Consider the following 22,324-nt stretch of genomic DNA (forward strand, 5'->3'; position numbering starts at 1 on the left):
TGCTGCCGTTGCACTTCCTGCTTATGTCATGCCTCTTCCCTCACTATTGTTTCATTTGAGTGCTGGGATGAGAGGTGCCATGATTCCCGGGACAAGCGTGCGTCAGTGTGGGCAGAAGACACAAAGTGAGTGCCAGAGGGGTCCATTGCAGGCCGGTGATGTCAGCCTGGCTTCACTCGGGTGGGTTTTGCATGAGCCCGCTGAGAGGAAAGGCCCCAGCTGACAAAACACAAGTGATGCTCAATGCAATTGCTCAGCACCCACTGACTGATACCCAGCACGGCCCAAGCAGTGATCGGTCCCTTCTGGCTAACTCTCCACAGTTGCTATCCCAACATGACATGGTAAGGAATATCCCTTTGCATAGTTTGGCTGAAGCCCTGTCTCTGTTCCGTCTTGGTTTCCTGTGCCCCTCCTCGCTGACAGAGCATGAAAGACTGAAAAGTCCTTGATCAGTGTAAGAGGTGCTGTGCAACAGCTAAACCATCAGTGAGTTACCAACGTTATTCTCAGGCTAAAGCCAAAGCACAGCACTGCATCAGCTACTAGGAAGAGGATTAAAAGTATCCCAGCTGAAATCAGCACATTGGGCTTTCCCAGAGATGCCAGGACCCTGCCTCCTTCCACAGCTCCAAGAGAGCACCCACTGCTCAAAGACCCACTTTCTGGCCAGCACCCCACCATTTACAGGCGGAGGGTAGCTGGGTAGGCAGCAGCAGTGCACAGATCATCCTCTCAGAAGCTGTTTTCTGGTGCCAATGGCTGCGGGCCTGATGTTCACCTCCTCCTCCTCCCAGCCTTCTCAGCTCTCATTCCTTTCCCCATAGCCCCTGGCTCTGGACATGGGCCAGTCATGGCAAAGGGCTCCCCCATCCCCACAGCACAGCAGGTCCCTGGACTGCCAGAGTTTTCACGTGAGTCCTGGGAAGCAGCTCAGCCCCTTGAGCCAGCCTGGAGGCAGCATGAGAAGAATTGGCTTGGTCTGGGGCTCTCCTCAGTGAGACCTGAGCGCTGTGACCCTGTCCGTGTCCCCTCAGGTAACGGGATGGAAGGAAAGAGAGGACAAGGCACTGACGCAGAGGAGCCTCTGGGGAGGAATCAAGGATGGGAGGGAGGGAGCAGCTGGGGCCCTTCCTCTCAGAGGGCTCATGCAAAACCCACCCGAGTGAAGCCAGGCTGACATCACCGGCCTGCAATGGACCCCTCTGGCACTCACTTTGTGTCTTCTGCCCACACTGACGCACGCTTGTCCCGGGAATCATGGCACCTCTCATCCCAGCACTCAAATGAAACAATAGTGAGGGAAGAGGCATGACATAAGCAGGAAGTGCAACGGCAGCATGGAAGGAATGAGCAGCACGTCCCATGTCATTACCTGCGATGTTTCCGTTCATCAGGAACGTGCAGGACAATGGCTGCCTGTGCAGTGCCTGCCTTTGTGCCTGAGGCACTGTGGGGTCAGTATAAAAGCCAGCCCAACGGGTCACTCTCTCCAGCTCTTCTGCCACCAGCCTCTCCTTGGGAACCAGGTGAGCTGGAGCCCCCATTCTCACCCAGCCCCTCCGATGGGACAGGGTGCAGCCTGCAGGGACACCTCAGCTGATGCCTGCTCCTCGGTGCTGTGTTAGTGCTCCGAGGTGGTGGCTGTGGGAGCGGGCAGAGCAGAGACGGTCTGTCATGCGCAGAGCGTCGGGGTGGGCTGGGGTGGCTCTTTGGCTGCAGACTGGTGCTGAGATGCTCTGTGCAGGTGTGGCAGGGCTGAGGCAAAGGGTCCCTTGTTCCCCCTGCGCAGCCTCCACGTCCCCACACGAGAGGTGCCTTGTGCTCCCCTGGCTGTCTCTGCAGGCTGTTCCTCACGGGTCCTGTGCTCTGCTCCCTCCCTGCCCTCTCTCGCAGGTGAAGCTGCAGCCCCGAGCCATGTCCTGCCCTGAGAAGTGCCAGACGTGCGAGCCCTGCCAGCCCTGCCGGCCCTGCCAGCCCTGCGGCCCGACCCCGCTGGCCAACAGCTGCAATGAGTGCTGTGTCAGGCAGTGCCAGAGCTCCACCGTCGTCATTGAGCCTTCCCCCGTGGTGGTGACCCTGCCCGGCCCCATCCTCAGCTCCTCCCCTCAGAACACCGTTGTGGGCTCCTCCACCTCCGCTGCCGTTGGCAGCATCCTCAGCGCCGAGGGAGTGCCCATCAACTCCGGGGGCTTCGACCTCTCCTGCATCACCAACCGCTACCGCTGCAGACCCTGCTAAAGCCACCGGTGACAGCCCAGCCAAGGAGCCCCGCGAGCCCAGCACATGACGCCAGACTGACCGACGGAGACTGCGGCCGTGGCGTGGAGAGGGGCTGAGCGTGCCCCACTCCTCCTGCCAAGGGAGTCAGCCCTGGGCAAGGGGCCAGCCTGGGCTCTCTCCAAACACGGCCACTGCCTCTCATTCCCTTCCTCCACTCTCTGCTTTCCCTCCTCTGCCTTTCTTGCTTCCTGCTCCCTGCAGCCTTGAGGCCCACCAAAGACAGCTTAGGGGGGGCCTGCGCACCCCTATCCGTCCACGGGGCACTGACTCCTGGCTGCCCGTTGAGATCCTTTCACTGTGAGCTCCTCTGGAGACATCTTGTTTCCCTCTTTGGACTCATTAAACTCTGTTGCATCCCAGCCTCTGGCTCTAAGTGGTCCTTTCCTCTCTGGATGCTCTCAAATGTTGTGCAGGGAGCTTGCAGATATGCTGGGAGGGAACAAATGTGTGAACCAGTTCACCCTCTCTCATTCCAAATGCACTGGGAGGATGGAAATGTACTCCTTGGGCTCCCCCCATGCCGTACAGAGTGTGACGCCAACATGAGCTGTCCTCAAGTTGAAAGGTGCCAGTGCTGCAGGAGGCCATGGGATGTCAGCAGCCCAACAGGCACCCAAGGCAGCTCCTCCCTGGATGGAGCTGTGCCAGGGGAGGAGGCTCAGAGAGAAGAGGGCAGCAGGGGTGCAAGGAGGGGATGGTAAGAGAGATCACCTTGGCTAGAGCCCAGAGCCTCCTTCTCCTCCTCGCCTTCCCACCCATCTCCACAAGGAAGAGACACGCCGCGTGTCCAACAACAAGGACAGCAAGGCCAAGTTCCCGTTCTTCTATCACCCCCATCGAGTGCCCCACGCAGCCCCAGGGGTTCAGTGCACAGATGTGCAGGGCAGAGGTCTCTTGAGACTGCACATCCCCAACTCCCAGCACGCAGCCACCTCGGGGCAAAAGGGTTATTGCCATGGGCCTGCAGGAGGACAATGCTGAGTGTCTGACAAGTCCTGCCACGGTAAAGTGGCCGTTTGGGGTTTCGCTGTTCACGTGGGGCTGTGTCAAGAGCGCTGCGGGGCTGTGCTCTGCCCGTGGCTCTGAACCCGCCGCAAGGCGCAGGTTCCCAGGCAGGCAAGCACAAAGCCCAGCTGACATCATTGCCCATCATCCTCTGAGGGGAACAACGGAGGGAGAAAGAACTGCTCCGGTAGCACAGAGTAGCACAGAGAGCACTTGAGGAGCACAGAGAGAAAGCAGGAAGAAAACACGCACAAGACACAGACTCACGGCACAGGTAATTGCCACAATGGGCGCAAAACCAAAAGCACCTTGGCTGTCTCCCAGACCCACTCTGTGCTTTCTCCCTCTCCTTGCCCAACAGGACAGGAGGAGAAAGTCAGGTGAAAAAGGTCACTGGTCGAGATAAACACAGAGACATAACTGCCAAGTACGATCAGGGGTGAATCAGACTTGACATGATGGAGATTCATTTAACCTGTCGCCAATGAGAAAGAGTAGGATGGTGAGGAAATTCTGAAGCCTCTGAACATAGGTTCACCGCGTCCTAAAGCATCTTCACCCCATCCCACCTCTTTTCCACAGACACCACTGCCCTCCTTTATTCACGGCTCCACCATTGAGCAGCACAGCGCGTTTTGGCCTGGGGAGTTGTGGTCGGTGCACAACAGTTTCTGCACGTGTAAAGTGGGACATTGCTGGATCTGCTCATGAAAAGGGTTTTGGTGGTTCACGCTGTTTCACAAGCCCAAGCCATGCTGTGCCTGTACCCTCATGCTGAGGGTCACCCGAGGAGGGACTGACACACGTGTGCTCATGGAACCATGCCCATATCTGTCCGCTCACACAGAGCCAGAAACATCAGCACGTGGGGACTCCACTGGGGAGATGCTGGGACCGCACGGGCACAGCAGGGCTGCGGTACTGCAGGGAAGGACCAGGCCCCAGTCACGCTCCTGGTGCTCCCTGAGGATGCACAGAGACTGCACAGAGCGGGGATGAGGCACATGAGCCCAGCACAGGTGCCCTGAGAGCACTGTTGGTGTTGCAGTAGAGCCCAGCCCTCCCAGCAGAAGCCCATCTGCACACAGCAATGGCCTTCCCGCAGAGAGAGGCGCGGGGAGCAAGAGGAAAGGCTGTGCCGTGTCCTCTCCCGTGGCAGTCCTTGGGCATGCGGAAGAGAAGCACCAGAGCGGTGCCCATTTCCCGACGCCTTGGCCACAAGCAAGCCCACAGGAATGAGCCAGGAGCACATCCCCTGCCTGCACGGGATGCACCAGCCCTTGATGTGAGGCTTCTGCTGCGCTCACGTGTTTCTGCCCGGAAACCCTTGGGCTTCTCACCCCGGCACTCACAGAAGCCTTCCTATGGCAAAGCACCTGAGCCGGGAAATTAAAAGGCAGCAGTGGCGGAAACCGGGACACGGCCCCTGCCATTACCTGGGAGGGTTTGCGTTTGCCGGGAGCTTGTCAGGAAATGAGCGCGGCCACAGAGGTGCCCGTGGGCCTGAGGCACTGCAGGACGACTATAAAAGGCAGCCCAGGTCTCTGCTCTTCATCCACTTCTCTGGCCTCCTTCTCCTGGGATTCAGGTGAGTGCGAAGCCTCTTGTGCTGCTGCTTCCAGAGCAGGTCGTTCCTGCCCGTGTGCCTGAGCTGCTGGGGGCTGTGCTAGCGCAGGGCTGGGAGCTGCTTCTGCTGGGAGAGGGAAGGGGAGAGCAGGGCTTGTGCAGAGAGAGGCTGGCACTGAGCTGAGCTGGCTGCTGGGCTTGGAGGTGCTGAGCGTGTGCTGGGCCAGGAGCTGCCTTGGCTTGCCCAGGCCTGGCTGCAGAGCTGCTGCTGCCGTGTCCCATCCTCTGCTTGCCCCTGCCCTGTGTCCAGGTGAAGCTCCAGCACCCAGACATGTCCTGCTGCAACCCGTGCGTGCCCTGCCAGCCCTGCGGCCCGACCCCGCTGGCCAACAGCTGCAATGAGTGCTGTGTCAGGCAGTGCCAGAGCTCCACCGTCGTCATTGAGCCTTCCCCCGTGGTGGTGACCCTGCCCGGCCCCATCCTCAGCTCCTTCCCTCAGAACACCGTTGTGGGCTCCTCCACCTCCGCTGCCGTTGGCAGCATCCTCAGCGCCGAGGGAGTGCCCATCAACTCCGGGGGCTTCGACCTCTCCTGCATCACCAACCGCTACCGCTGCAGACCCTGCTAAAGCTGCTGCCAGCATCCTCGGGCAAGGACCTCCAAGACCCCACATCACGGATCCGGACAGGAGATGGAGCTTCGCGGCGCTGTTTCCTCCTTCCACTCTCCTCTCTATTCCTTTCCTGTCCCCACCTCCCGCCCCAGCCCAGTGGGGACCTCTTGGCCTCCCTCCCTCCCTGTGAGGGACAGGCAGACGGACACCCTGCAGGAGCTGCACCGCATCTTGGTGGCTGCCCCTGGTGCTCCCTGTGAGCCACCTCCTTTTCCTCTTTACCCTCATTAAAGTTGTGCTGCATCCAAGCCTGGGCCTCAGAGTCCTTCCTTCTGTGGGAACTCCTGAAGTCTGCATCCCCTTGGAGGTGACAAAGACATCCCTGGCTAAAGCTGCATCCGTGAGGACACGTCTCCAAGGGGTGGCAGGAGTGGGCATGAGGAGACAATACTGCCTGAGGACAGCCCACTGCCTCTGCCCTCCTCTCCCCTACACCCCCAGCTCACCACCCTTGCATGCCCAGCACACATGGGCACAGGCAGATGAGATCCTGCCTCATGCAGTCCTTCAGCACCTGGCAGGGCCCAGCTCTCCCCAGGTGTGCAGGGCTGAGGTTACCCAACGCTTAGGACTGGAATCAGCCAGCTCAGGCTGTGCAACAGCGTCCCCACCACCTCTGAACCCAGCGCCCCCAGGAGGACCTCATCGTATTTCAGGTGTTCATCTTCCCTGATCACATGAATGTGGCTTCTTTATGAATGCAAACATATAGATGTGCTTTTCAGTGAGCCTTGAAAACTTCCTTCGTAGGCCTTGCTCTTCAGTCCTGGTAATGCTCGAAATCCTGGCCCCTCTCATAAATCATAGAATCAATGAGGTTGGAACAGACCTTGGAGACTGTCAAGTCCAACCCTTCTCCAGCGCTGCCAGACCCACCAGTACCCATTGTCACTAAGGGCCTCATGTACACGCTGTTTAAGGCTTCCGGGGCTGTTCGAATTCCACCACTTCCCCGGGCAGCCTCTTCCTACTCCTGATCACACTCTTGATGCAGAAATTGTTCCTAGCTCCAGTGCAAACCTCCCCTGGTGTAGCTTGAGGCCGTTTTGGTTTGTTCTATCACTTCTTACCTGGCAGAAGAGCCCAACCCCACCTCACTACAGCCTCCTGCCCGGCAGCTGGAGAGAGCGATGAGGTCCAGGCTAAACTTCCCTACGTCCTTCAGCCGTTCCCCATCACCGCCGTGCTCCAGGCCCTTCACCAGCTCCACTGCCCTTCTCTGGCCCCGCTCCAGAGCCTCAAAGTCTCTCTTGTACTGAGAGGGTCAGAAATGAGCACGGGAATCCAGGTGCAGCCTCAAGTTCCCTGGCCCTGCTGGCCACACTGTGTCTGATCCAGACCAGGATTCCGCTGGCCTTCTTGGCTGCCTGGGTGCTATATGGGCCATGTTCACATCGATCAACCAGCACCCCCGGGTCCTTTTCATGGGCAGTTTCCACCCACTCTTCCCCAGGCCTGGAGCATTGCAGGGGTGTTGTTGTGGCCCGCATGCACACAGCACTTTGCCTTGTAGAACCTCACACCATTGGCCACAAACCATGGATCCAGCCTGTCCAAATCCCTCTGCAGAGATCCCCACGCTCCAGCAGATCAACACTGCTCCCAGCTTGGTGTTGTCCACAGATTCACTGAGGGTGCCCTCCATCCCCTCCTCCAGATCGCCAATGAGGACAGTGAACAACACTGGCCCCAGGACCAAACTCTGAGGACCACCACCAGTCACCAGTTGCTGAATAGATGTGATGCCATTTACCACCACTCTTCGGGCCCTACCATCCAGCCAGTTTCCAGCCCAAAAAGGAATCCGCCTATCCAGGCCATGCAAAACCACTTTCTCCAGGAGAACACTGTGGGACTTTGTCCAGTGCTTGACCAAAGTCAAAGAGACAATGCCCACAGCCTTTCCCTCATCAACCAGGCGGGTCACCCTGTCATAGAAGGAGATCAGGTTGGTCAAACAGCACCTGCCCTTCAAGAACCCTGTCCTGGGTTCAGCAGTAGCAGTCATTTTTCTCCTTCTTAGTAGCTAGTGCAGTGCTGTGTTTTCATTTTTTTGGCCTGGGAACAGAGCTGATAATGCCGATGTTTTTCGTTGCTGCTCAAATGTTTGGTCCGGCCAAGGACTTTGTGAGCCTCCTGCTCTGCCAGGGAGGAGGGGAGGCCGGGAGGAAGCAGAGACAGGACACCTGACCCAAAGTGACCAAAGAGGTATTCCATACCACAGCACGGCATGCCCAGGAGGTAACAGGGAATTACCCGGAAGGGTTGGGACTGCAGGGTTGGAGGAGGTATTGGTCCGTGCTCGGCTGGGGGGAGTGGGGCAAGTTATTGGTCAGCTGGTGTTGAGGTGTTGTATTCTTTCCTCTTGTTATTTCCTTTATCATTATTATTATTGGTGGTAGCAGTAGTGATTTGTGTCATACCTTAGTTACTAAACTGTTCTTATCTCAGACCGTGGGAGTTGCATTCTTTTTGATTCTCCCCTCCATCCCTCCAGGAGCAGAGGGAGGGCAAGAAGGGGGGGAAGTGAGCAAATGAGGTTTGTGGTTGGGTTTAAACCATGACAAACCCATGCGGACCTGGTCTGATACCTCCATTTTCCTGTACGTGCCTTATGGTCCCACCAAGGATCATCTGCTCCATGACCTTCCCCAGCACTGGGCTCAGGCTGACCCGCCTGGAGCACTGGGATCATCTTTCCTGCCCTTTGTTAGAGAGGCACCACACTGGCCGACCTCCAAAATTTGGGGATCTGCCCACTACAGCAGGACTGCTGATCGATGATGGAGAGTGGCTTGGCACGCTCCTCTGCCAGATCCTTCAGCACTGCAGGTTGGAACCTTCCAGACCCATAGACATGTGTGCGTCTAAGTGGAGCATCACTTGTTCCTGGCTTGTGGGGGTTTTTATTCAGCTCCCCACGTGTGTCACCCAGCCTGGGGGACTCTGGTGTTACCACTGCCAATTTCCTAAGCGTTGGGTAACCTCAGCCCTGCACACCTGGAGGAGAGCTGGGCCCTGCCAGGTGCTGAAGGACTGCATGAGGTAGGATCTCATCTGCCTGTGCCCATGTGTGCTGGGCATGTAGGGGTGGTGTGCTGGGTGATATAGGGGAGAAGAAGGCAGAGACAAAGCTGTGTGCTGTCCTTGGGCAGTATTGTCTCCTCATGCCCACTCCTGCCACCCTTTGGATCCATGCTTTCATGGATGGCCGTTGCTGGTGGAGCAGCCAGGGATGTCTTTGTCACCTCCAAGGGGATGCAGACTCTAAGAGTCCCACAGAAGGAAGGACTCGGAGGCCCAGGCTTGGATGCAGCACAACTTTAATGAGGGTAAAGAAGAAAAGGAGGTGGCTCACAGGGAGCACCAGGGGCAGCCACCAAGATGCGGTGCAGCTCCTGCAGGGTGTCCGTCTGCCTGTCCCTCACAGGGAGGGAGGGAGGCCAAGAGGTCCCCACTGGGCTGCTCCGGGAGGTGGGGACAGGAAAGGAATAGAGAGGACAGTGGGAGAAGGAAACAGCGCCGCGAAGCTCCATCTCCTGTCCAGATCCATGATGTGGGGTCTTGGAGGTCCTTGCCCGAGGATGCTGGCAGCAGCTTTAGCAGGGTCTGCAGCGGTAGCGGTTGGTGATGCAGGAGAGGTCGAAGCCCCCGGAGTTGATGGGCACTCCCTCGGCGCTGAGGATGCTGCCAACGGCAGCGGAGGTGGAGGAGCCCACAACGGTGTTCTGAGGGAAGGAGCTGAGGATGGGGCCGGGCAGGGTCACCACCACGGCGGAGGGCTGGATGGCGATGGTGGAGCTCTGGCACTGCCTGACACAGCACTCATTGCAGCTGTTGGCCAGCGGGGTCGGGCCGCAGGGCTGGCAGGGCACGCACGGGTTGCAGCAGGACATGTCTGGGTGCTGGAGCTTCACCTGGACACAGGGCAGGGGCAAGCAGAGGATGGGACACGGCAGCAGCAGCTCTGCAGCCAGGCCTGGGCAAGCCAAGGCAGCTCCTGGCCCAGCACACGCTCAGCACCTCCAAGCCCAGCAGCCAGCTCAGCTCAGTGCCAGCCTCTCTCTGCACAAGCCCTGCTCTCCCCTTCCCTCTCCCAGCAGAAGCAGCTCCCAGCCCTGCGCTAGCACAGCCCCCAGCAGCTCAGGCACACGGGCAGGAACGACCTGCTCTGGAAGCAGCAGCACAAGAGGCTTCGCACTCACCTGAATCCCAGGAGAAGGAGGCCAGAGAAGTGGATGAAGAGCAGAGACCTGGGCTGCCTTTTATAGTCGTCCTGCAGCGCCTCAGGCCCACGGGCACCTCTGTGGCCGCGCTCATTTCCTGACAAGCTCCCGGCAAACGCAAACCCTCCCAGGTAATGGCAGGGGCCGCGTCCCGGTTTCCGCCACTGCTGCCTTTTAATTTCCCGGCTCAGGTGCTTTGCCATAGGAAGGCTTCTGTGAGTGCCGGGGTGAGAAGCCCAAGGGTTTCCGGGCAGAAACACGTGAGCGCAGCAGAAGCCTCACATCAAGGGCTGGTGCATCCCGTGCAGGCAGGGGATGTGCTCCTGGCTCATTCCTGTGGGCTTGCTTGTGGCCAAGGCGTCGGGAAATGGGCACCGCTCTGGTGCTTCTCTTCCGCATGCCCAAGGACTGCCACGGGAGAGGACACGGCACAGCCTTTCCTCTTGCTGCCCTCGCCTCTCTCTGCGGGAAGGCCATTGCTGTGTGCAGATGGGCTTCTGCTGGGAGGGCTGGGCCCTACTGCAACACCAACAGTGCTCTCAGGGCACCTGTGCTGGGCCTACGCTTGTGGGCTCCTCCACTGCAAACCCTTGGGCTTCTCACCCCGGCACTCACAGAAGCCTTCCTATGGCAAAGCACCTGAGCCGGGAAATTAAAAGGCAGCAGTGGCGGAAACCGGGGCACGGCCCCTGCCATTACCTGGGAGGGTTTGCGTTTGCCGGGAGCTTGTCAGGAAATGAGCGCTGCCACAGAGGTGCCCGTGGGCCTGAGGCACTGCAGGACGACTATAAAAGGCAGCCCAGGTCTCTGCTCTTCATCCACTTCTCTGGCCTCCTTCTCCTGGGATTCAGGTGAGTGCGAAGCCTCTTGTGCTGCTGCTTCCAGAGCAGGTCGTTCCTGCCCGTGTGCCTGAGCTGCTGGGGGCTGTGCTAGCACAGGGCTGGGAGCTGCTTCTGCTGGGAGAGGGAAGGGGAGAGCAGGGCTTGTGCAGAGAGAGGCTGGCACTGAGCTGAGCTGGCTGCTGGGCTTGGAGGTGCTGAGCGTGTGCTGGGCCAGGAGCTGCCTTGGCTTGCCCAGGCCTGGCTGCAGAGCTGCTGCTGCCGTGTCCCATCCTCTGCTTGCCCCTGCCCTGTGTCCAGGTGAAGCTCCAGCACCCAGACATGTCCTGCTGCAACCCGTGCGTGCCCTGCCAGCCCTGCGGCCCGACCCCGCTGGCCAACAGCTGCAATGAGTGCTGTGTCAGGCAGTGCCAGAGCTCCACCGTCGTCATTGAGCCTTCCCCCGTGGTGGTGACCCTGCCCGGCCCCATCCTCAGCTCCTTCCCTCAGAACACCGTTGTGGGCTCCTCCACCTCCGCTGCCGTTGGCAGCATCCTCAGCTGCGAGGGAGTGCCCATCAACTCCGGGGGCTTCGACCTCTCCTGCATCACCAACCGCTACCGCTGCAGACCCTGCTAAAGCTGCTGCCAGCATTCTCGGGCAAGGACCTCCAAGACCCCACATCATGGATCCGGACAGGAGATGGAGCTTCGCGGCGCTGTTTCCTCCTCCCACTGTCCTCTCTATTCCTTTCCTGTCCCCACCTCCCACCCCAGCCCAGTGGGGACCTCTTGGCCTCCCTCCCTCCCTGTGAGGGACAGGCAGACGGACACCCTGCAGGAGCTGCACCGCATCTTGGTGGCTGCCCCTGGTGCTCCCTGTGAGCCACCTCCTTTTCTTCTTTACCCTCATTAAAGTTGTGCTGCATCCAAGCCTGGGCCTCAGAGTCCTCCTTCCGTCTGCGGGCACCGTTTCAATCTGTTCAGGGGAACAGTTGGAGGTGGGGGGATCAGCGTCACTGCGGTGGGTTTTGTCACTTGGAAACATGGTAAATTAATTTCATGTTTCATGGATTTATAGAACCATAGAACATTTTGGTTTGCAAGTGACTTAAAACCTCATTTCGTTCCAATTCCCCTACCACAAGCATGGACAGGTTCCATGATCTCAGGTCAGTCCAAGCTCCTGTGTCCAACCTGCCCTTGAGCACTGCCAGGGATGGGGCAGCCACAGCTTCTCTGGGCACCCTGTGCCAGCGCCTCAGCACCCTCACAGGGAAGAGCTTCTGCATAAAGTTTCATCTAAATCTACCATCCTTCTGTTTAAATCCCTCACTGTTGTCCTATTACTACGTGTTTTTTTGTCAAAAGCCCCTCTCCAGCTTTCCTGTAGTCCCTCTTTAGGCACTGGAAGCTGCTTCAAGGTCTCCTGGAGCCTTCTCTTCTCCAGGCTGAACCATCCCAGCTATCTCAGCCTGTCCCCAGAGGAGACGGTTTGAGTGCAAACATTCAGCCTACATTTTACAAACCACGTGGTCCATCCATCATATCCATGCCTCTCCAATTTAGAGACAAGGATGTTGTGCAGGACAGAGTCAAATCCCCCCTTATAGAAGACACCAGAATTTGTCAGGCACTACAATTCCCTGGATCTTCTTTTCCTCCTTTTCAAAAATGGTGTAATGCAGTCTATGGAGTAGAAAAGGTTTTGCTGCTGTACAAGCACTGCTCAGCTACAATGAAAACATCCCTGTGTTATCCACACTCTTTTCAGCACGAATCCACATCATAGCCCCTGAGAGTTACTATGAAGGTGCTTAACCCTATCCCAGGCAAAACCAGCACACTCACTGACTTGTCTTTCCAGCTTGACCCCAGGTGTTTGGAAGGCAAGAGCCTGAGCCAGAACACACACAGGTTGACTTTAAGGTCTGTGTGCACTTGCAGACCTATGAGCTTTTAGGGTTCTGGAGAAAGGCTGGGATAGGTCTTCTGTCCAGAGTATGCAGTGGCTATGAAAGCAGAAGGCAAAATTGCAACCCTGTACTTGGTAAGAGCAGATTTTTATCCTCTTGGTGACCTGATGGGTAGACTTCTTTGGGAAAGTGCCTGGAGGAGTGTCAAAGAGGCCCAGGGCAAATGTGGGATACAGCAGTTGAGATCTGATGATGATAACGTTAAGGAGATCACCATAATTACCTCCACCACTTCCACTTCTTAAAGGCTCTACCATGGACATTTTCTGTTGAAATTTGTATTTCTGTAATTGTGCCTCATACTCTGTTGGACCCATGCCCCTGGGCTTCTGTGGCAAGGCTTTGGTAGCAGGAGGAGGAAGGGTGCCGGGGTGGTTTCTGTGAGAAGAATCCAGGGGCTTAACCCATGTCTGACAGCATCAGAGCCAGCCAGCTCCAAAATGGACTCGGTGCTGCCTAATGCTGAGCCCATCACTCTGGTGGTGCCTCTGTGAAAACGTGTTTAAGAAAGGGCAGAACACTGCCCAGGAAGTGAGGGAAAACCCATTTGAGAGCCAATCCTGTAAACACCAAGGCCGGGGTAGGAAGAGGTGGAGAAGGTGCTCCAGGTGATGGTGCAGAGATTCCCATGCAGCCCAAAGGAAAGACCAAGGTGGAGCAGAAATCCACACTGCAGCTCATGGACGATCCCACGCCAGATCAGGCAGATAGACCCTGCAGAAACAATGGCCAGCTCAGAGCTCATGCTGAAGCAGGCTCCTGGCGGAGCTGTGTCCACTGGAGAATCCACATTGGAGCAGTCTATCCAGAAGGACTTCGGCCCATGAATAAGACATACACTGGAGCAGGCCTTGCAAGACTGTGGCCTATACTAAAAGCTCACGCCGGAGAAGAGGAAAAGTATGAAGAGGAAAAAATGGCACAAAGGAATTGATGTGTATTGACTGCAACACCCTGTTCCACCACTGCTGAGTCATAAATAATGAAGACTATCCCTGTCATCAGGAAAGCCATTTCCTGGCCCTGTTGGCTGGCTGTTGCAAATGGACTGGTGCCCTTCAAGCTTAAGAGAAAAGTAGAAATAAGTTTGCGACATCAAGAAATGATCCCCCTGCTTCCTAAACCACTTCTCAGAGATTAGTGTAGTTGTACTGGATGCAGATGTAGTCAAAGATTTAGCCAATGGTTTATGTCTAAAGGATTATAAAAGCACAGTCAAAAATTTGTATCACTCAGCTAAGAGGTAATATGGGAAAAAGAAGAATTCCCACAGAAGGAAGGACTCTGAGGCCCAGGCTTGGATGCAGCACAACTTTAATGAGGGTAAAGAAGAAAAGGAGGTGGCTCACAGGGAGCACCAGGGGCAGCCACCAAGATGCAGTGCAGCTCCTGCAGGGTGTCCGTCTGCCTGTCCCTCACAGGGAGGGAGGGAGGCCAAGAGGTCCCCACTGGGCTGGGGCGGGAGGTGGGGACAGGAAAGGAATAGAGAGGACAGTGGAAGGAGGAAACAGCGCCGCGAAGCTCCATCTCCTGTCCGGATCCGTGATGTGGGGTCTTGGAGGTCCTTGCCCGAGGATGCTGGCAGCAGCTTTAGCAGGGTCTGCAGCGGTAGCGGTTGGTGATGCAGGAGAGGTCGAAGCCCCCGGAGTTGATGGGCACTCCCTCGGCGCTGAGGATGCTGCCAACGGCAGCGGAGGTGGAGGAGCCCACAACGGTGTTCTGAGGGAAGGAGCTGAGGATGGGGCCGGGCAGGGTCACCACCACGGGGGAAGGCTCAATGACGACGGTGGAGCTCTGGCACTGCCTGACACAGCACTCATTGCAGCTGTTGGCCAGCGGGGTCGGGCCGCAGGGCTGGCAGGGCACGCACGGGTTGCAGCAGGACATGTCTGGGTGCTGGAGCTTCACCTGGACACAGGGCAGGGGCAAGCAGAAGATGGGACACGGCAGCAGCAGCTCTGCAGCCAGGCCTGGGCAAGCCAAGGCAGCTCCTGGCCCAGCACACGCTCAGCACCTCCAAGCCCAGCAGCCAGCTCAGCTCAGTGCCAGCCTCTCTCTGCACAAGCCCTGCTCTCCCCTTCCCTCTCCCAGCAGAAGCAGCTCCCAGCCCTGCGCTAGCACAGCCCCCAGCAGCTCAGGCACACGGGCAGGAACGACCTGCTCTGGAAGCAGCAGCACAAGAGGCTTCGCACTCACCTGAATCCCAGGAGAAGGAGGCCAGAGAAGTGGATGAAGAGCAGAGACCTGGGCTGCCTTTTATAGTCGTCCTGCAGTGCCTCAGGCCCACGGGCACCTCTGTGGCCGCGCTCATTTCCTGACAAGCTCCCGGCAAACGCAAACCCTCCCAGGTAATGGCAGGGGCCGTGTCCCGGTTTCCGCCACTGCTGCCTTTTAATTTCCCGGCTCAGGTGCTTTGCCATAGGAAGGCTTCTGTGAGTGCCGGGGTGAGAAGCCCAAGGGTTTCCGGGCAGAAACACGTGAGCGCAGCAGAAGCCTCACATCAAGGGCTGGTGCATCCCGTGCAGGCAGGGGATGTGCTCCTGGCTCATTCCTGTGGGCTTGCTTGTGGCCAAGGCGTCGGGAAATGGGCACCGCTCTGGTGCTTCTCTTCCGCATGCCCAAGGACTGCCACGGGAGAGGACACGGCACAGCCTTTCCTCTTGCTGCCCTCGCCTCTCTCTGCGGGAAGGCCATTGCTGTGTGCAGATGGGCTTCTGCTGGGAGGGCTGGGCCCTACTGCAACACCAACAGTGCTCTCAGGACACCTGCGCTGGGCTCATGTGCCTCATCCCCGCTCTGTGCAGTCTCTGTGCGTCCTCAGGGAGCACCAGGAGCGTGACTGGGGCCTGGTCCTTCCCTGCAGTACCGCAGCCCTGCTGTGCCCGTGCGGTCCCAGCATCTCCCCAGTGGAGTCCCCACGTGCTGATGTTTCCGGCTCTGTGTGAGCGGACAGATACGGGCATGGTTCCATGCGCACACGTGTGTCAGTCCCTCCTCGGGTGACCCTCAGCATGAGGGTACAGGCACAGCATGGCTTGGGCTTGTGAAACAGCGTGAACCACCAAAACCCTTTTCATGAGCAGATCCAGCAATGTCCCGCTTTACACGTGCAGAAACTGTTGTGCACCGACCACAACTCCCCAGGCCAAAACGCGCTGTGCTGCTCAATGGTGGAGCCGTGAATAAAGGAGGGCAGTGGAGTCTGTGGAAAAGAGGTTGGATGGGGTGAAGGTGTTTTAGGATGCGGTGAACCTATGTTCAGAGGCTTCGGAATTTCCTCACCATCCTACTCTTTCTCATTGGCGACAGGTTAAATGAATCTCCATCATGTCAAGTCTGATTCACCCCTGATCGTACTTGGCAGTTATGTCTCTGTGTTTATCTCGACCGGTGACCTTTTTCACCCGACTTTCTCCTCCTGTCCTGTTGGGCAAGGAGAGGGAGAAAGCAGCAGAGTGGGTCTGGGAGACAGCCAAGGTGCTTTTGGTTCTGCGCCCATTGTGGCAATTACCCGTGCCGTGAGTCTGTGTCTTGTGCGTGTTTTCTTCATGCTTTCTCTCTGTGCTCCTCAAGTGCTCTCTGTGCTACTCTGTGCTACCGGAGCAGTTCTTTCTCCCTCCGTTGTTCCCCTCAGAGGATGATGGGCAATGATGTCAGCTGGGCTTTGTGCTTGCCTGCCTGGGAACCTGCGCCTTGCGGCGGGTTCAGAGCCACGGGCAGAGCACAGCCCCGCAGCGCTCTTGACACAGCCCCAAATGAACAGCGAAACCCCAAACGGCCACTTTACCGTGGCAGGACTTGTCAGACACTCAGCATTGTCCTCCTGCAGGCCCATGGCAATAACCCTTTTGCCCCGAGGTGGCTGCGTGCTGGGAGTTGGGGATGTGCAGTCTCAAGAGACCTCTGCCCTGCACATCTGTGCACTGAACCCCTGGGGCTGCGTGGGGCACTCGAGGGGGGTGATAGAAGAACGGGAACTTGGCCTTGCTGTCCTTGTTGTTGGACACGCGGCGTGTCTCTTCCTTGTGGAGATGTGTGGGAAGGCGAGGAGGAGAAGGAGGCTCTGGGCTCTAGCCAAGGTGATCTCTCTTACCACCCCCTCCTTGCACCCCTGCTGCCCTCTTCTCTCTGAGCCTTCTCCCCTGGCATCCAGGGAGGAGCTGCCTCGGGTGCCTGTTGGGCTGCTGACATCCCAGAGCCTCCTGCAGCACTGGCACCTTTCAACTTGAGGACAGCTCATGTTGGCGTCACACTCTGTATGGCATGGGGGGAGCCCAAGGAGTACATTTCCATCCTCCCAGTGCACTTGGAATGAGAGAGGGTGAACTGGTTCACACATTCACTCCCTCCCAGCATATCTGCAAGCTCCCTGCACAACATTTGAGAGCATCCAGAGAGGAAAGGACCACTTAGAGCCAGAGGCTGGGATGCAACAGAGTTTAATGAGTCCAAAGAGGGAAACAAGATGTCTTGAGAGGAGGCCACAGTGAAAAGATCTCAACGGGCAGCCAGGAGTCAGTGCCCCGTGGACGGATAGGGGTGGACAGGCCCCCCCTAAGCTGTCTCTGGTGGGCTTCAAGGCTGCAGGGAGCAGGAAGCAAGAAAGGCAGAAGAGGGAAAGCACGGAGTGGAGGAAGGGAATGAGAGGCAGTGGCCGTGTTTGGAGAGAGCCCAGGCTGGCCCCTTGGCCAGGGCTGACTCCCTTGGCAGGAGGAGTGGGGCACGCTCAGCCCCTCTCCGCGCCACGGCCGCCGTCTCCGTCGGTCAGTCTGGCGTCATGTGCTGGGTTCGCGGGGCTCCTTGGCTGGGCTGTCACCGGTGGCTTTAGCAGGGTCTGCAGCGGTAGCGGTTGGTGATGCAGGAGAGGTCGAAGCCCCCGGAGTTGATGGGCACTCCCTCGGCGCTGAGGATGCTGCCAACGGCAGCGGAGGTGGAGGAGCCCACAACGGTGTTCTGAGGGGAGGAGCTGAGGATGGGGCCGGGCAGGGTCACCACCACGGGGGAGGGCTGGATGGCGACGATGGAGTCCTGGCACTGCCTGACACAGCACTCATTGCAGCTGTTGGCCAGCGGGGTCGGGCCACAGGGCTGGCAGGGCCGGCAGGGCTGGCACGGCTCGCACGTCTGGCACTTCTCAGGGCAGGACATGGCTCGGGGCTGCAGCTTCACCTGCGAGAGAGGGCAGGGAGGGAGCAGAGCACAGGGACCTGTGAGGAACAGCCTGCAGAGACAGCCAGGGGAGCACAAGGCACCTCTCGTGTGGGGACGTGGAGGCTGCGCAGGGGGAACAAGGGATCCTTTGCCTCAGCCCTGCCACACCTGCACAGAGCATCTCAGCACCAGTCTGCAGCCAAAGAGCCACCCCAGCCCACCCCGACGCTCTGCGCATGACAGACTGTCTCTGCTCTGCCCGCTCCCACAGCCACCACCTCGGAGCACTAACACAGCACCGAGGAGCAGGCATCAGCTGAGGTGTCCCTGCAGGCTGCACCCTGTCCCATCGGAGGGGCTGGGTGAGGATGGGGGCTCCAGCTCACCTGGTTCCCAAGGAGAGGCTGGTGGCAGAAGAGCTGGAGAGAGTGACCCGTTGGGCTGGCTTTTATACTGACCCCACAGTGCCTCAGGCACAAAGGCAGGCACTGCACAGGCAGCCATTGTCCTGCACGTTCCTGATGAACGGAAACATCGCAGGTAATGACATGGGACGTGCTGCTCATTCCCTCCATGCTGCCGTTGCACTTCCTGGTTATGTCATGCCTCTTCCCTCACTATTGTTTCATTTGAGTGCTGGGATGAGAGGTGCCATGATTCCCGGGACAAGCGTGCGTCAGTGTGGGCAGAAGACCCAAAGTGAGTGCCAGAGGGGTCCATTGCAGGCCGGTGATGTCAGCCTGGCTTCACTCGGGTGGGTTTTGCATGAGCCCGCTGAGAGGAAGGGCCCCAGCTGACAAAACACAAGTGATGCTCAATGCAATTGCTCAGCACCCACTGACTGATACCCAGCACGGTCCAAGCAGTGATCGGTCCCTTCTGGCTAACTCTCCACAGTTGCTATCCCAACATGACATGGTAAGGAATATCCCTTCGCATAGTCTGGCTGCTCCCTCATGGTTTCCTGTGCCCCTCGTCGTTGACAGAGCATGAAAGACTGAAAAGTCCTTGATCAGTTTAAGAGCTGCTGAGCAACAGCTAAACCATCAGTGAGTTACCAACGTTATTCTCAGGCTAAAGCCAAAGCACAGCACTGCATCAGCTACTAGGAAGAGGATTAAAAGTATCCCAGCTGAAATCAGCACATTAGCCGGAAGGGACCTATCAGTGCTTGGACCGTGCTGGGTATCAGTCAGTGGGTGCTGAGCAATTGCATTGAGCATCACTTGTGTTTTGTCAGCTGGGGCCCTTCCTCTCAGTGGGCTCATGCAAAACCCACCCGTGTGAAGCCGGGCTGACATCACCGGCCTGCAATGGACCCCTCTGGCACTCACTTTGTGTCTTCTGCCCACACTGACGCACGCTTGTCCCGGGAATCATGGCACCTCTCATCCCAGCACTCAAATGAAACAATAGTGAGGGAAGAGGCATGACATAAGCAGGAAGTGCAACGGCAGCATGGAGGGAATGAGCAGCACGTCCCATGTCATTACCTGCGATGTTTCCGTTCATCAGGAACGTGCAGGACAATGGCTGCCTGTGCAGTGCCTGCCTTTGTGCCTGAGGCACTGTGGGGTCAGTATAAAAGCCAGCCCAACGGGTCACTCTCTCCAGCTCTTCTGCCACCAGCCTCTCCTTGGGAACCAGGTGAGCTGGAGCCCCCATCCTCACCCAGCCCCTCCGATGGGACAGGGTGCAGCCTGCAGGGACACCTCAGCTGATGCCTGCTCCTCGGTGCTGTGTTAGTGCTCCGAGGTGGTGGCTGCGGGAGCGGGCAGAGCACAGACGGTCTGTCATGCGCAGAGCGTCGGGGTGGGCTGGGGTGGCTCTTTGGCTGCAGACTGGTGCTGAGATGCTCTGTGCAGGTGTGGCAGGGCTGAGGCAAAGGATCCCTTGTTCCCCCTGCGCAGCCTCCACGTCCCCACACGAGAGGTGCCTTGTGCTCCCCTGGCTGTCTGTGCAGGCTGTTCCTCACGGGTCCTGTGCTCTGCTCCCTCCCTGCCCTCTCTCGCAGGTGAAGCTGCAGCCCCGAGCCATGTCCTGCCCTGAGAAGTGCCAGACGTGCGAGCCCTGCCAGCCCTGCCGGCCCTGCCAGCCCTGCGGCCCGACCCCGCTGGCCAACAGCTGCAATGAGTGCTGTGTCAGGCAGTGCCAGAGCTCCACCGTCGTCATTGAGCCTTCCCCCGTGGTGGTGACCCTGCCCGGCCCCATCCTCAGCTCCTCCCCTCAGAACACCGTTGTGGGCTCCTCCACCTCCGCTGCCGTTGGCAGCATCCTCAGCGCCGAGGGAGTGCCCATCAACTCCGGGGGCTTCGACCTCTCCTGCATCACCAACCGCTACCGCTGCAGACCCTGCTAAAGCCACCGGTGACAGCCCAGCCAAGGAGCCCCGCGAACCCAGCACATGACGCCAGACTGACCGACGGAGACTGCGGCCGTGGCGCGGAGAGGGGCTGAGCGTGCCCCACTCCTCCTGCCAAGGGAGTCAGCCCTGGCCAAGGGGCCAGCCTGGGCTCTCTCCAAACACGGCCACTGCCTCTCATTCCCTTCCTCCACTCTCTGCTTTCCCTCTTCTGCCTTTCTTGCTTCCTGCTCCCTGCAGCCTTGAGGCCCACCAAAGACAGCTTAGGGGGGGCCTGTCCACCCCTATCCGTCCACGGGGCACTGACTCCTGCCTGCCCGTTGAGATCCTTTCACTGTGAGCTCCTCTCGAGACATCTTGTTTCCCTCTTTGGATTCATTAAACTGTTGCATCCCAGCCTCTGGCTCTGTGTGCTCCTTTGCTCTCCTCATGCTCTCTAAAGCTGTGCAGGGAGAAACGAGATCTGCCGCCAGGAAACAAATGTGTTTGCAAGTGGAGCCTTCCTCCTTGCTAGGGCACAGGAGGGCAGGACACGCTGCCTGTGGCCTCCTTCAGACACTGTCCCACAGGGCTGGGATCGACCTCTCTGACTCCCCCACAGCCACTGACTGTGAGCCCTTCCCTCGCTGCATCTCTGCCCAGAGACGTTCCCCTTGTCCTCCCAGCAAGGCAACGTTGAGAGGGAATGGGCCGGAGAGACCGGCCCCGAAGGACGGGTGCCTGGGGGCGAAAGGCAGATGGAGGAGCTCTGGGACGGCCGAGGGAGCAAGGGTTCCTCTCCGCCACTGGCTCTGATGTGAGACCTTTGCCAGCAGAGTCAGGAAGAGCAGCACAAAGCAGGGCATCAGCACAGCGCATCCCCTTCACAGCCGCCTGCCCGCGAGGCTCCTGGGGGGGAACTTGCCCATGTGAGGCTGTGCCAAGGGCGATGCTGGGCTCGGCTCTGCCCACGGCTGTGACCCTGCACCTCGTGCCCAGGTACATGAGTGCAAAGAGCACCTGAGATCATCGCCCGCGGTCCTCTGAGGGAAACAGCAGCAGGAGAAAGAGAGCGCTGGTGGTGGCCCAGGGAGAAAGCAGGAAGAGCGCATGGGAATGACCAAGCCTGCTGGCACTTCTCATGGCAGTAACTGGGGCAGGACTCAGAGGAGCACGGCCGGCTTCCTGAGCCACCCTGCTGCTTTCCTCTTCTCCGTCCCCAGGAGGACAGGAGGAGAAAGACAGGTGAAAAGGTGAGGGGCTGACATACAGGCAGAGGGATTATTACCAACTCCCTTCACGGGCGCCACAGACCTGACTTGGGCAAGGTTCATTTCATCAACCGACAATGAGAAACAGATCCGGATGGTGAGAAACAGGCAAAAAGCCTTAAAATGCCTTCGCCCCATCCCTCCTCTTTCTCACAGACTCAACTTCCCTCCTCCATTCATGGCTCCAGCTTTCAGCACACAGCGGGATGTGGACGGGGCGGCTGTGGCACAAGTTTCTATGTGTGTGAAGGGGACTCTGCCTGATGTGCTCATGCCAAAGCACAGGCTTTGGCTGGTTCCCCCTCAGCCACAATTCCCGGCTTTCCCAGGCACAGCTGGGAGCTCCTCAGACTGTTCTTGATGGGGGATCGGGAAGTCCTGGGGCTTGATCCCCACAGGAGCTGGACTCAAAGCTCTGTGGCTGCCCCTGGAGACCCAGGGAGCCTGTCCTGCCTCTCACAGCGCATCACCACCCGGAGCCCTGCCCCTCCAGTTCAATCCCTGTTTGGTGCAAGGGCTCAGAGCCCACCTCACGCAGCCCCAGGCAGAGGAGCTGCAGAGTGCATCTGGCAATGGCCTGGACGTGAGGAGCCTGCGTCCCATCCCCGTCACCAGCAACCCTGCATCAGAAGGGCATTGAGTGAGGCTCCAGGGTCTGCATAGGTGGGCAGGCTTTCTTGGTCCTTCTCTTGTACCCGAGGCAAGAAATGGAGGCTGCAGGAGGCAGAGGCTGCGTTTTGGTCCCCTGGGCACCTCTGTGCCGTGTCCTGTCCCATGGGGGTCCTTGCGCACGTGGACAGAAGCACCAGAGCGGTGCCCATTTCCCGACGCCTTGGCCACAAGCAAGCCCACAGGAATGAGCCAGGAGCACATCCCCTGCCTGCACGGGATGCACCAGCCCTTGATGTGAGGCTTCTGCTGCGCTCACGTGTTTCTGCCCGGAAACCCTTGGGCTTCTCACCCCGGCACTCACAGAAGCCTTCCTATGGCAAAGCACCTGAGCCGGGAAATTAAA

General features: G+C 58.5%; 7 protein-coding genes across 7 annotated transcripts; 4 read left to right on the plus strand and 3 right to left on the minus strand.

Moving 5' to 3' along the window:
• The first annotated feature begins 1,365 nt into the window (after window positions 1-1,365).
• LOC136024034 (feather keratin Cos1-1/Cos1-3/Cos2-1-like) lies at window positions 1,366-2,642 on the plus strand. The gene is made up of 2 exons (XM_065699091.1): window positions 1,366-1,529; window positions 1,897-2,642. The coding sequence occupies exon 2, from the start codon at window positions 1,918-1,920 to the stop codon at window positions 2,239-2,241; it is 324 nt and encodes a 107-aa protein (XP_065555163.1). The 5' UTR covers window positions 1,366-1,529; window positions 1,897-1,917; the 3' UTR covers window positions 2,242-2,642.
• Window positions 2,643-4,384: 1,742 nt separating this feature from the next.
• On the plus strand, window positions 4,385-5,570 carry LOC136023873 (feather keratin Cos1-1/Cos1-3/Cos2-1-like). Its single transcript, XM_065698828.1, has 2 exons — window positions 4,385-4,876; window positions 5,165-5,570. The coding sequence occupies exon 2, from the start codon at window positions 5,186-5,188 to the stop codon at window positions 5,480-5,482; it is 297 nt and encodes a 98-aa protein (XP_065554900.1). The 5' UTR covers window positions 4,385-4,876; window positions 5,165-5,185; the 3' UTR covers window positions 5,483-5,570.
• Window positions 5,571-9,058: 3,488 nt separating this feature from the next.
• Window positions 9,059-10,298, minus strand: LOC136023887 (feather keratin Cos1-2-like). Its single transcript, XM_065698870.1, has 2 exons — window positions 9,733-10,298; window positions 9,059-9,444 (listed from the first exon to the last, which is right to left on the minus strand). The coding sequence occupies exon 2, from the start codon at window positions 9,421-9,423 to the stop codon at window positions 9,127-9,129; it is 297 nt and encodes a 98-aa protein (XP_065554942.1). The 5' UTR covers window positions 9,424-9,444; window positions 9,733-10,298; the 3' UTR covers window positions 9,059-9,126.
• Window positions 10,299-10,466: 168 nt separating this feature from the next.
• Window positions 10,467-11,294, plus strand: LOC136023976 (feather keratin Cos1-1/Cos1-3/Cos2-1-like). Its single transcript, XM_065698999.1, has 2 exons — window positions 10,467-10,604; window positions 10,893-11,294. Exon 2 carries the CDS (start codon window positions 10,914-10,916, stop codon window positions 11,208-11,210), a length of 297 nt encoding a protein of 98 aa, XP_065555071.1. The 5' UTR covers window positions 10,467-10,604; window positions 10,893-10,913; the 3' UTR covers window positions 11,211-11,294.
• Window positions 11,295-14,046: 2,752 nt separating this feature from the next.
• Window positions 14,047-15,721, minus strand: LOC136023872 (feather keratin Cos1-1/Cos1-3/Cos2-1-like). The gene is made up of 2 exons (XM_065698827.1): window positions 14,743-15,721; window positions 14,047-14,454 (listed from the first exon to the last, which is right to left on the minus strand). Exon 2 carries the CDS (start codon window positions 14,431-14,433, stop codon window positions 14,137-14,139), a length of 297 nt encoding a protein of 98 aa, XP_065554899.1. The 5' UTR covers window positions 14,434-14,454; window positions 14,743-15,721; the 3' UTR covers window positions 14,047-14,136.
• A 1,647-nt stretch (window positions 15,722-17,368) lies between these two features.
• Window positions 17,369-18,262, minus strand: LOC136024084 (feather keratin Cos1-2-like). Its single transcript, XM_065699162.1, has 2 exons — window positions 18,084-18,262; window positions 17,369-17,715 (listed from the first exon to the last, which is right to left on the minus strand). The coding sequence occupies exon 2, from the start codon at window positions 17,692-17,694 to the stop codon at window positions 17,371-17,373; it is 324 nt and encodes a 107-aa protein (XP_065555234.1). The 5' UTR covers window positions 17,695-17,715; window positions 18,084-18,262; the 3' UTR covers window positions 17,369-17,370.
• An 894-nt stretch (window positions 18,263-19,156) lies between these two features.
• Window positions 19,157-20,068, plus strand: LOC136024044 (feather keratin Cos1-1/Cos1-3/Cos2-1-like). The gene is made up of 2 exons (XM_065699104.1): window positions 19,157-19,344; window positions 19,712-20,068. The coding sequence occupies exons 1-2, from the start codon at window positions 19,165-19,167 to the stop codon at window positions 20,054-20,056; spliced, it is 525 nt and encodes a 174-aa protein (XP_065555176.1). The 5' UTR covers window positions 19,157-19,164; the 3' UTR covers window positions 20,057-20,068.
• The last annotated feature ends 2,256 nt before the right edge of the window (window positions 20,069-22,324 follow it).

This window comes from Lathamus discolor, chromosome 20 (assembly GCF_037157495.1).
Source record: "Lathamus discolor isolate bLatDis1 chromosome 20, bLatDis1.hap1, whole genome shotgun sequence".
Lineage (NCBI taxonomy): Eukaryota > Metazoa > Chordata > Aves > Psittaciformes > Psittacidae > Lathamus > Lathamus discolor.

Excerpts from the sequence above, each read along its gene's own strand:
- LOC136023872 (XM_065698827.1), bottom strand. The coding sequence starts at position 14,433 with ATGTCCTGCTGCAACCCGTGCGTGCCCTGCCAGCCCTGCGGCCCGACC.
- LOC136024034 (XM_065699091.1), top strand. The coding sequence starts at position 1,918 with ATGTCCTGCCCTGAGAAGTGCCAGACGTGCGAGCCCTGCCAGCCCTGC.
- LOC136023873 (XM_065698828.1), top strand. The coding sequence starts at position 5,186 with ATGTCCTGCTGCAACCCGTGCGTGCCCTGCCAGCCCTGCGGCCCGACC.
- LOC136024044 (XM_065699104.1), top strand. The coding sequence starts at position 19,165 with ATGAGCAGCACGTCCCATGTCATTACCTGCGATGTTTCCGTTCATCAG. Across the intron at positions 19,345-19,711 it reads AGCCTCTCCTTGGGAACCAG|GTGAAGCTGCAGCCCCGAGC; the intron begins GTGAGCTGGAGC and ends CCTCTCTCGCAG.
- LOC136023887 (XM_065698870.1), bottom strand. The coding sequence starts at position 9,423 with ATGTCCTGCTGCAACCCGTGCGTGCCCTGCCAGCCCTGCGGCCCGACC.
- LOC136024084 (XM_065699162.1), bottom strand. The coding sequence starts at position 17,694 with ATGTCCTGCCCTGAGAAGTGCCAGACGTGCGAGCCGTGCCAGCCCTGC.
- LOC136023976 (XM_065698999.1), top strand. The coding sequence starts at position 10,914 with ATGTCCTGCTGCAACCCGTGCGTGCCCTGCCAGCCCTGCGGCCCGACC.